The following is a 14649-nucleotide window of genomic DNA, read 5'->3' on the forward strand; positions in this document are numbered from 1 at the left end:
AGTTGTTGATCTTTATGTTTTTATACCTGGAACTAGAGCTTATTTTCCCTGTGGCATCAATTTGAAAAATAAAAATTATAGTGTTTTATGCTTAAAGGATGTGAAATTTTACTTTTTTTATCTACCTTTTTTATTGCAGAAAATTTTATGTTCTGCATTTCTTCATGATTTTCTTTATTTTTTTAAAATTTTATTTTATTTTTTATACAGCAGGTCCTTATTAGTCATCAGTTTTATACACATAAGTGTATACATGTTAATCCCAATATCCCGATTCATCACACCACCATCACCCCCCCTGTCGCTTTCCCCCCTTGATGTCCATACGTTTGTTGTCTACATCTGTGTCTCAATTTCTACCCTGCAAACCAGTTCATCTGTACCATTTTTCTAGGTTCCACATATATGCGTTAATATACGATATTTGTTTTTCTCTTTCTGACTTGCTTCACTCTGTATGACAGTCTCTAGATCCATCCACGTCTCTACAAATGACCCAATTTCATTCCTTTTTATGGCTGAGTAATATTCCATTGTATATATGTGCCACATCTTCTTTATCCATTCATCTGTCGATGGGCATTTAGGTTGCTTCCATGACCTGGCTATTGTAAATAGTGCTGCAATGAACATTGGGGTGCATGTGTCTTTTTGAATTATGGTTTTCTCTGGGTATATGCCTAGTAATGGGATTGCTGAGTTGCATGGTAGTTCTATTTTTAGTTTTTTAAGGAACCTCCATACTGTTCTCCATAGTGGCTATATGAGTTTACATTCCCACCAACAGTGCAAGAGGGTTCCCTTTTCTCCACACCCTCTCCAGCATTTGTTGTTTGTAGATTTTCTGATGATGCCCATTCTAACTGGTGTGAGGTGATACCTCATTGTAGTTTTGATTTGCAGCTCTCTCATAATTAGTGATGTTGAGCAGCTTTTCATGTGCTTCTTGGCCATCTGTATGTCTTCTTTGGAGAAATGTCTATTTAGGTCTTCTGCCCATTTTTGGATTGGGTTGCTTGTTTCTTTAATATTGAGCTGCATGAGCTGTTTATATATTTTGGAGATTAATCCTTTGTCCGTTGATTTGTTTGCAAATATTTTCTCCCATTCTGAGGGTTGTCTTTTCGTCTTGATTGTAGTTTCCTTTGCTTTGGAAAAGCTTTTAAGTTTCATTAGGTCCCATTTGTTTATTTTTGTTTTTATTTCCGTTACTCTAGGAAGTGGATCTCATGATTTTCTTCATTGTTTAACTCCATGTTCTAAATAAATTTGCAGGAAAATGGGACTCAATATTTGATTTGCTTAAAATTATCACTAGCTCATAATTAAGTGAATCATGAAATCATTTACTTACATGAAATCACTTTCATGTAAATCATGTAAATTTCATGTAAATCATGAAATTTACAAATTGCTCTAATGAAGTAAACTCTTTGTAGGAGAACTTATTAAACCATGAATACACTAGTTTCAAATTTTCCTGGAGAACTTTTAGCAGATAAGTGGTTTATTTTTAACCTTCCTTCTTTGGGTGTTTTTTTTGTTGAGTTCTCTAGTTTTCAGAGTTCTTAAATTTATAGTTCAGCTAATTAGTGTTGCTTTTTTCCTAGAAAATATAACAGAACGATGTATACCATCACGTGCACTAACAAGACAGCAAGTCCGTGCTCTGCAAGATGGTGCAGAACTTTATGAAGCTGTGAAGGATTCACCAGACCCAAGTTACCTTGAGGTGAGAGAGTAAGCTGGCCTACAGTGAGGCTAATCTTCATCCTTCAAGGTGGAAAGCTATAGTCACTCATCTGGCCACTACAGGAAGCACTGTGTTGAAATGCTGTGTTTCTCCAAGGGATGTGTACCTCAGTGATGGGGTCCTCAGTGATGTACCAAACCAGGGTGCTACATTTCTACTTCTGTACCAAATAGAGGATGAGAGGGTTAAATAATTTATATATTAAATATGGTTTAAAATGCAGGCAAAACTTGCTTATTTTTAAGATAAAACAAGTACCTTCAGAGCACTGTCTCAGTTTCCATGTTCTCAGCTCTTTCTCAGATCCTACATAGAGTTTATTTCATAATCCTCTACCTTAAGGATACTTAGGTGGAAAACTTTCAGAAGCACAAAAATGTGTTACAAATAGCATAGGCTTTAGATCATGGCTCAACCATTGATTAGCTAAGCAAACTGGATATGAAAGAGCTATAAAATGGGCACAAAAGATGTTTTAGGATCAAATTGGATAATGTATGTAAAGGGTACTGTTAACAAAGTTCTATGTAAATGTTATTATTAGAGTATCATTTCATACATTAAGGTAGGCTACTTCCTAAATTTTTAGACACCTGGGTATCTAATTAATGCAAATTCTAGGATTAGTTTGCAAAATAGGGAGGAGGGGAAATTTTAGGAAAACAGTTTATTGATTAATCTCATTTATTTGATGACAATAAATGTTGTATATAACCTTAACTTTCTTAAATAATGGGACCTCAAAATAAAGAATACTCTGCTCGGAGAGTGAGCAGTGCTATTCTGAACAGAATTCCCTTATATTCCCAAATGTTACAACTCAGATTCTCCCTGTGGGAAGTGAGTCTGTTTCAAGCCTGTGAGTATACTTGCTACAAGTCTGTAAGGCTTTATTATGCTCTCCTGAGAAATTATTTGCCTCTGTCTCTTTATGTTTGTTGAAGCTTATGAAGATAGTTTTAATTTCATCCATAAAATTTAACAAAATGTTATTCTGGTTTCCTTTTATAAAATTTACTTATAAGGAGAAAGGGGGCAGAATGAGAGTTGGAGGACTAAGTTCTAGACCTGGCTCTGCCCCTGTGTAGCTGGACAGGTGATTTCTCTCTCGGACCTCCTCTCTGCCATCTGCCAGGGGAAAGCCTGAGAGTAGCTTATCTCTAAGGTTCTAAGTTTATGTGATTCTATGAGAGTCACTGAATCATTCTCAGAGGGAAAAATTGCCATCAATTTCTAAAATACCCTGTTAGGAGGACTTGTTTTCAGTGACAGTGTTTAGTATTGTGGGACTTCTGAAATCACATATTGTTTTTTTAATTCATGTTTAAGCTAAACACTGCCTATTTAGGAAGACCTTTGTAGGGCACAGGGATTTTATAATCTCCCTTCTCAGTATAGATTAGGGTATTAACATGGGTAAGTCAGCAGCAGTCTAGTAGGTTATATGTCAGGATTTCTATTTATTTTATTTTTGGTTGATTTTTTTTTTGTTAATACTGGGTGAGGTTCCCAGGACGTTCAAACACCAGTTTGCTAAATGATTGGGAGAGAAATGTAGAGGCAGAGCGAAGTGCTTGTAGTACATATTTGTTTTAAATTGTATCTACTGTTCCAGGGTTAATGAAATTATACTATAGGGGGATAAGAATGAGTCCCCTTGAGTCAACCCCTTCCTATATGCCTCTGTAAATTATTTATTCTGTCTGTACCTCAGTTTCATCATCTACCACATGGAAACAGGAATAGTACCTACCTCATAGGATTATTGTAATGATTAAATGAATTAATACATTACCCACACATAGATCTATTTCTCAAATATAATAGGCATTCAGATGTTAACCATTTATAATGTCAGTGTTGATGATTATGATTATCAGAGTATATTTATAAGTAAGGGTTGTTTTGGCCCTAGGTAAATTTTTCATATTTATTTATTCATTCATTCATTCATTTATGGCTGCGTTGGGTTTTCTTTGCGGTGCGTGGGCTTCTTATTGCGGAGCGTGGGCTCTAGGCCTGAGGGCTTCAGTAGTTGTGGCCCACAGGCTCAGGAGTTGTAGCATACAGGCTCAGTAGTTGTGGCTCATGGGCTCTAGAGCACAGGCTCAGTAGTTGTGGTGCACAGGCTTAGCTGCTCTGTGGCATGTGGGATCTTCCCGGACCAGGGCTTGAACCCATGTCCCCTGCCTTGGCAGGCTAATTCTTAACCACTGTGCCACCAGGGAAGCCCTGCCCTAGGTAAACTTGTCACAAAGATTAGTAAACTGTTTAAGTCACTTGAAAATATTTGTTATGTGATAAGCTGAGTACATTAATCTCAATTTTTATATTGTTACATCCTTAAAGTGAACTAAATTCTGTTGTATTTTGACCCCATTTAAAGAGATTCATTTACAATAGATGAGGTGGTTTGTTTCTATTTTGTTTGCTTTTTATTCCAAAATCATCTGCCTCAATGTACTCAATGGACACAGGGTTATTTTAGTGAAGAGCAGTTAAGAGCCTTGAATAATCACAGACAGACGTTAAATGATAAGAAGCAAGCCCAGATCCATGTGGAACTCAGGAAGGCTATGGAGTCTGCTGAGCAAGGGGAACAGATTTTACCAAGAGATGTTACACCTGTGTGGAAGCTGCGTATCACGAGCTGTAAGAGAAAGGAAAAAGATTCAGGTCAGTATGTAAAGTTTTTGTTTTTATCAATTTTAAGTTTAAAAAATTATTATTAATAAAATTATTTCAAATGGTAGATAAAATGTTAAGAGGAGCAAAAATGGGCTACCAGTACCCACAAAAGATAATATAACCCTTAGACCTTTATTGTCCTCAGTATTTATTTTTAAACAAGAACTCTCAATGATTATCATTTCTTATATTGTGTCTTTTTCCTCTTTCTCTAGTTGTGTTGAGTATCTGGCGTCCATCATCAGATTTATATTCTCTCTTAACAGAGGGAAAGAGATACAGAATCTATCATCTTGCAGCATCAAAATCTAAAAGTAAATCCAAAAGAGCTAACATACAGTTAACAGCAACAAAAAAAACGCAGTATCAACAACTACCGGTATAAATTTTTCATCATGATTTTTCAATTTTGATAGATGTGTATTTGTTTATTGAATCTACATATACTGATATATTTTTTTTTCTTGTAGGCTTCAGATGAAATTCTATTACAAGTTTATCAGCCAAGGGAGCTGCTTCACTTCAACAAATTATTGGATCCAGACTTCCAGCCACCTTGTTCTGAGGTGGACCTAATAGGATTTGTAGTTTCTGTTGTGAAAAAAATAGGTAATACACAGTGTATTTAATGGTAGCTTTTTATTGATGCTTTTGAAAAACATTATATTTTAAAATTTGTCTTCCTTGTGATTCACTGGAGCTACTAATAGGTAAGTTTGGTAACTAGTGACTTGAAAGTAACCTTTTTTAACCTCGATTCTTAATGAAAAGCAATTCTACAATATTACAGGGAAACAACTTACATCCCATTCTGTGCTACTTAATTTTAAAGAAATTGCTAGAAAATGTTTTGCATATTAGTCATTACTAGACAAATAATTATAATCTTCTGCAGTTCACTGAGCTATCAAGCCTTCACCTCCTACTTCAGTCTTTACCACTTTCCAACATCTTAGCCAAATTCATTTATATTTTATTCCTTCAGTATGACATTGCTCGTTCCTCCTTCCATACCTTGTTCCATAGATTTTATCTGAAGGCAAGTGTAAAGGCCCAACTATGTCTCATCTTAAGCACGAAAGCCTTCCATTTATTGATTATTTTGTGCCAGGCCCCCTCAGCACTTGGTTTCACCACTCTCACCTCCCAGAACGCTGTCCCTCATCCCCCTTCAGCTGTGTTGACACCTTCCTTGCTATTCTTTTTTTTTTTTAATTAATTTATTTATTTATTTTTGGGCTGTGTTGGGTTTTCGTTGCTCTGCACGGGCTTTCTCTAGTTGCGGTGAGTGGGGGCCACTCTTCGTTGCAGTGCGCGGGCTTCTTATTGCAGTGGCTTCTCTTGTTGCAGAGCACGGGCTCTAGGCACGCCGGCTTCAGTAGTTGTGGCTCACGGGCTCTAGAGCGCAGCCTCAGTAGTTGTGGCACGCGGGCTTAGCTGCTCCACGGCATGTGGGATCTTCCCAGACCAGGGCTCAAACCCATGCCCCCTGCATTGGCATACGGATTCTTAACCACTGCACTTCCTTGCTATTCTTGAGCCCACTTTCATCACAGAGCCTTTACACTCACTGCTGCCTCTCCCAGAAACCCTTTTCCCCAGGCGGCCACATAGCTGGCCCCCGTGGCTCCTTAAAGTCTCTGGTCAAATGCAACCTCGTAAGAAGCCTTTCCCTGAGCACCCTTTGTGAAAGAGCTGTACTTTCTCTGCTCCCAGCCTAGCACTTTTACCCCTTTACTCTGCTTTATTTTTCTCCATAGCACCCACCAGCACTAACAATACATATTTATGGGGTTTTTTGTCTCCCTCTTCTGGAATGTTAGCTCTCTAAGGGCAGACACTTTGCTACTGCTGTATCCTCAGCTCTTAAAACAGTGCCTGGTTCAGGGTAGGGTCTCAGGTCAGTGGATTTCTTGTTTATCAACTGCCCTGTCACAGTTTCTCCCTTCCTCAGTTCCTTGGCTAAGGTTTATTGTCAATGTTTTCTTCACGAAGGTTTCAAATGTGCCATATTCCATGAGTTCCTTATATGTTTGAAATCTGAACCTGTTGCTCTAATTCTGAGACTGTATTTTGGCAGCCATAATAATATGGGTTCTTGCTTCTTTCTTCCCTCAGAACTTTGTAGAAATTGCTCTTTTGACATTGAACAGTCTGGGACTGGCCTAATTTTTCCCCCATTTAGGTGATTGTCTTTTTATGTCTAGTTGTCTGAAGAATAAGTTTTTAAGTCCAAAAGTTTAAGCTATGTCTTAGTATAAGCAGTCTGTATACAGTTCTCCTGGAACACAGATGCCCTTTTAATCTGCAGATTCAGTGCTTTCTTTGTATCAGAGAAATTCTGTAACATCTTTGAATAAATCTATTTCATTTTTGGGATTTCTACTTCAAGGACAGCAGTTAGTCTTATGTTGGATTATGCTTCATTCACCATGATTATATCCAGCCTTTATGTCACTAGTTTTATTCTCTGCAATATATTGATATGTTTTATTCCTTGCTATTTGTAATGCATGCATTTGTCCCATTATGATAGTATACTGGTGTCCTCAGTTTATTTCTCTGGTCCTGCAGTCTCCTTTTTATCTTGCCGGGCTATTTTTCATCCCATATCCATATGCAAACTTTTATTTCATTGAGTATATGTTCCTATTAAGTTCAACAGCATGAATCAGTTTTGAGGACTTCAGAAATTTTCTTGTTCTTCTAGTTTTCTTTACTTTATGGGATGTGCTCTTTGTTTTTTGCTTTGCTCTTTTCCTCTTTTTATTTAACGTGTTTTTGTTTAGTTGTGTTTTAGTGCTTTGTGGGGTGTTCTTTGACTGTAATATGTTAATATGCTACATGGTTTTTGTAGCATTTTATTTCATCTTGGTCATACTTGGGTGACTCCACTCGTTATATTATTGTTATAGAGGATGCGTAACTTTTATTCAGTTCATCAGTATTGAATGCCTTTTATGTGCCAGGCACTTTTCTAAATGCTAAGTATATAGCAATGAACAAAACAGACAAGTATCCCTGCCCTCATGGAGCTTACATTATGGTCGAGGAGGGAGATCACAAACAAAATAAATAGCACATATAGTTTTCTTAGTATGGCTAAGGAAAAAAACTAAGTCGGGAGTGACAGGATCGGGGGAAGGGGAGAGGAATGTAGCTTTAGATAGGGAAGTGAGGAAAGACCTTACCGCAAAGTTATGTGAATGAGAATTGAAGGACTAGAGGAGAGAGGCATGTGGACATCTGGGGAAGGAACATTCCAGGCAGGAGGAATGGCAATTACAAAGGTCATGTTACAGGTGGATCCTCCCTGGTTCCTTTAAGTATTAGTAGAGGCCAGGGAGTGAGCAGTAACAGCTGGGAGGAGGGAGTGAAGGACCAGGTAATGGCGTGGTCCTTGCATATACTCTTAACTTTTTCTCTGAAGGTTTCAAGTAGAGGCGTTGACACCACCTGATGAGGTTTTCACAGGATCACTCAGGCTGCTATACTGAGAATAGACTGTAGGGCGCATGAGACTCCAAACAGGAAAGTCAGCTGGAGGCTATTGTAGAAATTTAGGCAATTGAGAATAGTTTGGGGCAAACAAAAGCAATGGGAGTGTCCAGAAATTGTCAGACTGTGGTTGTATTTTGAAGGTAGAGGGACAGTGTGGATGAAGAGAGGAATCAAGGAGTGAGGGCCAAGGTTTTGGTCTGAGCAGCTGGACAAATGGAGTTGCCATTTCCTGAGGGGGCTGACCACGAGAAAAACAGGTGTGCAGGGAAGGTCAGGAGCTCAGTTTTGGACAGTTAAGTTTTAGTTGCTTAATTTACTTAGAGATTTCTACTTGACAGCTGGATATAGTTCTAAGGGAATGGACTGGGCTGAAGATGTAAGTTGGGAAGTCATAAACATACAGGTGATGATTAAAGTCATGAGACTGGATAAGGTCGCTGGGTGTGGGAGTAGATAGAGAAGAGAGCCAGGGCCTGAGTCAGGCCCGTCAGAAGGTATTTGATAGCAAAGAGAGTGAGGTGAGGCTAAGAAGGGAGGGGTCGGAGGTGGTGTCCAAAGAGGCAATGTGCAAAGCTCTCTGGAGACTGAGTCCGGGGAGTGCAGGATGAACTGGGAGCCTGGGCTTCTTGTGGAGACAGACATGCGATTAGTTCTCATGGTCCCACAGCAGACTGTGGTGTTGAGATGAGATGCATGGGAGAAACTTGCCAGCATCCCACTGCAGTTCTTGACTTTTTCTCTGCTGTACCCAAGACCAATTTTCCCCCTTAGTTACTGTATGAGGGCTGCGTATTTCAGTTCCTATCCACTATATATTCCATATCCCTGGAAGATATTAACTCTGTTCTAGATCATTTTCCCTAGCTCAGTGAGTAACCTCACCTATTACTTTGCTGAACCATAAACTGGGTGGCTTAAACAACATACTGTCTCACAGTTCTGAAGACTTGAAGTCCAAGACATTGGCAGGTTTGGTTCATTCTGAAAGCTGTGAGAATCTGTCCAGTGCCTCACTCATAGCTTCTGATGGTTTGCTGGCAATCTTTGGCCTTCCGTGGCTTGCAGATGCATCACCCCAGTCTCTGCCTTCATCTTCACATGGCACTCTCCCTGTGTGCGTGTCTGTGTCCAAATTTCCCCTTTCTATAAGGACATTGGATTAGGATGTACTGAAATGACCTCAACTTGATTTTTGTCAGCAAATAAGGTCACATTCACAGGTTAGGACTTCAACATCTTTTACAGGACACAATTCAACCCATAACACAACTGTTATCCTGTCAGTCAACCTTGATCACCTGTTTTACACCATAGCCATTTTCATTATTTCTGATCAGAAGAAGAAAAAGTAAGGATACCCATTCTATTTGCTTTTCTTCAGATTTAAGGATAACAGAATTCTTAAAATGTGTGTCATTTCACCAATATGGGGAAGGAGACTAGAAGCTGAGCCCTCCTGTGTTTGGTTCTGTCCACAATCTTGTTTATTTCCTTCATCACCAACTTTTAAATTTTATATCAGGATATTCCTTATTTGTATGTTTTTGGTGGACATTTCTTCCTCTTTTTATTTTGACATCAAGTATGAGAGAAAGAAATTTCTATCAGAAAGTTTCGAAGTGCCGCCTTAAGCCTGAAATACCAGTTCTCCAATACCTAAATCTAATCATGATGTTTCCTAGCTTAAAACCTTTGGTGGCTCCCTGGCCCTTAGAAAATGAAACCAAAACTCCTTCAGATGCCTGAAAAAACATTCAACCTCCTGCCTTGAACCACCACCCCACATACCTCAGTTAAACTGTACAGTTTCACATTCTTGATCCACTAAAGCATTTAACATTCCTACCTCTAAAAATTCATTCATTTTGCTTAGAATGGCCTTTTCCTTCCCATCTTGATGAATTTCCCCTATTCATTATTCAGCTTACATGTTGCCTGCTTCCCCATGGCCTCTGTAACAGAATGTGTTGTCATATTGCATTGAAATTTTAGCACCATAAGCAACAGGTTGTTTTGGAAATCCTGAGCTTTCTCTAAATTTAGTTATTTTGATTTGTTTTTACCATTAGCATACCAAAATGAATGGCCATATTTAGAGATTCCTTGTATTTTTAAATTTATCTAACACATACATAAATGAAGTTCGATTTTTTGTTTTCTACTTTTTGGATTTTGTTTTTTCCATTTTAGGTCTTGCTCCTTTGGTCTATTTATCAGATGAATGCCATAATTTATTGGCAATAAAGTTTTGGATAGATCTTAATGAAGACATTATTAAACCTCACATGTTAATTGCTGCAAGCAACCTCCAGTGGCTACCAGAGTCCAAATCAGGAATTCCTACTTTATTTGCTGGAGATTTTTCCATGTTTTCTGCCAGTCCAAAGGAGGGCCATTTTCGAGAAACGTTCCACAAAATGAAAAATACTATTGAGGTAAAATTAGCTTTGAGCATTATCATGCATGTTCGCATTTTCCTATTTCAAGTCAAATGTCAAGGAAGTGGCAGCTTTTATGAAAATTGGATTGTTGATGTATAATGTAAGTTGAGTTTTCATCATATGTCAATTGTTCATGAACCTGAGGAGATATTGAGTGACAGCTAGCTATCAGGGAGAAAAGAGTGATTTGAAAAGAACTGAATTAGGAAAAGTTGTGAGAAGGATGTTCAGAGATATATAGACCGTGTAGGCAAACTGGAAATTGGTTAACAAGAATTATATGAGTTACCCATGATTTACAGCACTTGGCAGTGTAATTAATTAATAACATTTAGAATCCAAATTTACATTTTAGGGACCTCCCTGACAGTCCAGTGGTTAAGACTCCATGCTTCCACTGCAGGAGGTGCAGGTTCAATCCCTGGTCGGGGAACTTAAGGTCCTGCATGCCATGCAGCACAGCCAGAAAAAAAATTTTGTTTAATTTACATTTTAAACTCTATATCTGATATTTTATACAGTTTATACCTGTTTTTGATTTGAAATAATACCAAATAGGAGAACAAAGTTTATTGAGTGCTTACTGTATGTCTGGCCTCATTCTAAGCCTGTCTCATTTAATTCTCCCACCAACATTATGAAGTAGGGCAGTGGTCCCCAACATTTTTGGCACCAAGGACAGGTTTCATGGAAGATAATGTTTCCACGGACGGGGGCGGGGGAGGAGGGGGCGGGGCGGCCATGTGTGGGTCAGGCGGTAATGCGAGCGATGGGGAGCAGCAGATCGCTCGCTCGCCTGCCACTCACCACCTGCTGTGCGGCCTGGTCCCTAACAGGTCGCAGACCAGTACCAGTCCGTGGCGGGGGGTTGGGGACCCCTGAAGTAGGGAACTGTTTTCCCATTTCATTGATGAGAAACAGAAGTTAAGTCACACAGCCAAACTGGTAGAACCAGGATTCATACTTAAGCCATCTAAATGCAGAGCCCGAACTATTAACTACTATGCAATGCTGCCTCCCAGTAAAATTTTGGATTTTATAAATTGCTAACTTTTGAAAAATCTACAGAAGATAAGCCTCTTCTTTCTGTAGTTTAATATTTGAAACGTGTGTTAGTCAAAATTCATATAAATAAAATATTTTAAAAGCATTAGAGTAGCTAGCTATATAAAGAAAGTTTGTATGTTTTACCTAGACTTGATGCACATCGTGAAGAATAACACCCTGATTTATCTGGTTTCTAAACTGGGGGTTACATTCGTTATTTGGCTCCCATGCAGAGTACCTATTGCTTACATCCCAGATTTTCTCTGACACCATTCAAGGGCAGTTCAGAGATGACTGAGTGTCATTTATGTATCATTTTAAAGTTTAACAAAATGCTCTTAGAAATTAGGTTAAACCATAACCAAATTGCTGGTATTTGACCATTTGTGACTTCTGAAACAACAGTTTCATGTGGTATAACCAAATGTTATTTCAGTTAATTCCTGGAACAGACATGAAGCAGTTCTCATTTTACTCCTAACCTAAGGAGTACTCTGTGAGATGTTAGATGATTTACGGCTGTTAGGTAGTAAATAAAACTGAGACTTGAGTCCCAAATCCAGTATCATACGATAACTTGCTGATTAAACCAGATGGTTGGGAAGCTCTCTTACATTTCTTTATTTCCCTGACACACACACACACCCCTTTCCTTCTCTCCCTCTAACAGTTGACAGTTGCTATCAAATTTGGGGTGTCTCATCCTTTTTTTCTGGTCTGCATTTTTTGCTTCTGATTTTAAAGGTAACCATTTATCTTTTCTGAAAACATGAATGTGTAGGTTTGCATTTTACAAAACAGCTCTTCCAATTTATTTTCTTAGAATATCGATATATTTTGCAATGATGCAGAAAACAAGCTTATTCGTATACTTAATACAAATAATCCCAAGTGGTCCACCCCGACTAAAGACTATACATCAGCACCACACACTGCTCAAACAGTCCTTGGTACAGGAAATAAGCTTCTGGTAAGTTAATCGAAATTTAAGGAATTTTATAAATATTATATAGAGAGGCAACAACATATTCTGATGTATACCTAGTAAACATGATAAAATGTAATTAAACTTAATTAGAAAGTGTCATTAATTGTTAAGTGCCTCCTGTAGGTATAGGTTATCTGGAAATTTTATCTTGTTTATTGAAGCCAGAGTGTAACACTCTTTGGGGCAAATTTTATAAACAGTTGCTTTGATTTTTAGCATTCCAAGTACATTTGATTGAAGAAACTTTTTTTGCCTGTGTCTTTTTGCTTGGAGGACTATTCTATATAATTAGGGTTGTTTCTAAGTTCAATTTGATTTAACTCTTTAAATCACAATAAAAGCAAATCAAGCTGAAGTCTGTAATATTGGCTAAGGACTAATTCTTTAGCTAACACTTGCTAAGTTATGTATATTAACTCATTTAATCCTCACAACAACCCTCTGAGATAAAAATTATCTCCATTTTACGGATGAGGAAACTATGACATACAGGAGGGGTTAAGCAACTGCCTCCAGTCACAAAACTAGAAAAGTAGGAACACAGGCAGTCTGTATTCTTAAAATGGTTTTTAAATGCTTATCTTTAACTTGTTAATAACAAAAAGGAAAAGATTAAAGCATAAGTTATGTCCCCTACCTCCTGTTTAGCTTTTAATCTTCATCTTTCTTTTCATGTCATTTTTATATCCTCTTATGCAAAAATATTTCCTTCTGGAATAATAATATGAATGTCTCTTGAAATCATAGCCACTAGGAGAATGAAAGTGTGTGGCATTTAAATATTTTTTAATGAAAAGCTAATTTGATTTTGTTTTATATATTGGGACATAATTATATAGGCTACTTAATTTTTTTTATTAGATGTCTTCTCCCAGTAGTGAGATGGATTATCAAAGTCCGTTATCACTTTGTCAGCTAAAAGGGAAGTCTGTCTCCACACCTGCAGCAGCCCAAATGACTTCAAAGTCTTGTTGCAAAGGAGAGAAAGAGACTGATGACCCAAAAACCTGCAAAAAGAGAAGAGCCTTGGATTTCTTGAGCAGATTGCCCGTACCTCCACCTGTTAGTCCCATTTGTACATTTGTTTCTCCAGCTGCACAGAAGGCATTTCAGCCACCACGGAGTTGTGGCACCAAATATGAAACACCTATGAAGAAAAAAGAATTGAATTCTCCTCAGATGACTCCACTTAAAAAATTTAATGACATCTCTCTTTTGGAAGGTGATTCAATAGCTGATGAAGAACTTGCCCTGATAAATACCCAAGCCCTTTTGTCTGGTTCAGCAGGAGAAAATCAACTTAAATCTATCAGTGAGTCCACTAGGACTACTCCCACTGGTCCAAAAGATTATCTCAGACTGAAAAGGCCTTACACTGCATCTGTGGTCAAAGAACAAGGGAATTCCCCAGCCGGGACTGAAGAACAGAAGGCTAACATGCAGGACACAAGTACAATGAAAACTACATCCAAGAGACTGCAAAGGCGACAAAAACCAAAATGATGATAAATTAGGTATTGATACAACCTTTCCAGTTTGTAAAACATATACAATTTCAAACTCTACATCAGAATTTGCATAATGAGAAAAAGGAAAAAGTTCAAAATTTATCTCTGTGCTTGTATATCACAGCAATGCTCTTCGCCTGCTTCTACTCTTATTTCAATTATATATCTTAAAACTGTGACTGTATATTAACTAATCAAGAAAAAATCTCCTTTGAATCTTTATGACTAGATTTGGTCACTATAAATATTATTTTACAAACGAAGTAAACATACCTGTTTCTTTTAGATTGTGTCCTTACAATTAAAAGAAACTAGGTTTCTAAAGTGCAGTTCTTTTGACTCATATAATTCCTCTTAGTTTAGTTCCTATTTTAGGTTTGTTTTTAAGAGGTAACCCACTATGAACCAGTTTTCCTTAATGCACGTGTTGGTTCTAATACAGTTTTATCCTGATCAAAAAAGTCAGGATGAGTAAGATGTTACAGTGGTATTTTCTTTTGACCAATTCTTTATCCTTAAGTCAGCGTGACTACAAGAAAAATAGAACCCTCAATGTACTTTCCTTTGATGATTCCAATGTGATCTGTAAAATTAAATTATTTATTAAAAGTTCAAATACTTTAAATCAGAAGCAGATTTCATAGTGTTAATTTGCTTTTGTTTGTTTTTTAACAAAATGATCGTCTGGACTGCAGCTTAAGAGAAAATCTTTTAAATTGGCAC

At 37.7% G+C, this 14649-nt stretch overlaps 1 protein-coding gene across 2 annotated transcripts in view; it reads left to right on the forward strand.

The window, feature by feature from the left end:
• The window catches only part of BRCA2 (BRCA2 DNA repair associated), a 53975-nt gene extending 39489 nt beyond the window's left edge, over positions 1 to 14486 (forward strand). The window contains exons 21-27 of one of the 2 annotated variants that reach the window (XM_079903289.1): positions 1611 to 1732; positions 4231 to 4429; positions 4657 to 4820; positions 4912 to 5050; positions 10133 to 10377; positions 12254 to 12400; positions 13280 to 14486. In XM_079903289.1, coding sequence (XP_079759415.1) covers positions 1611 to 1732; positions 4231 to 4429; positions 4657 to 4820; positions 4912 to 5050; positions 10133 to 10377; positions 12254 to 12400; positions 13280 to 13921 — 1658 coding nt within the window. In that variant the 3' untranslated portion in view covers positions 13922 to 14486. The remainder of the gene's footprint in view (positions 1 to 1610; positions 1733 to 4230; positions 4430 to 4656; positions 4821 to 4911; positions 5051 to 10132; positions 10378 to 12253; positions 12401 to 13279) is intronic. The other variant, XM_079903290.1, reaches the window with a different exon arrangement.
• Positions 14487 to 14649: the final 163 nt, after the last annotated feature.

Source organism: Stenella coeruleoalba (genome assembly GCF_951394435.1).
Source record: "Stenella coeruleoalba genome assembly, chromosome: 18".
Lineage (NCBI taxonomy): Eukaryota > Metazoa > Chordata > Mammalia > Artiodactyla > Delphinidae > Stenella > Stenella coeruleoalba.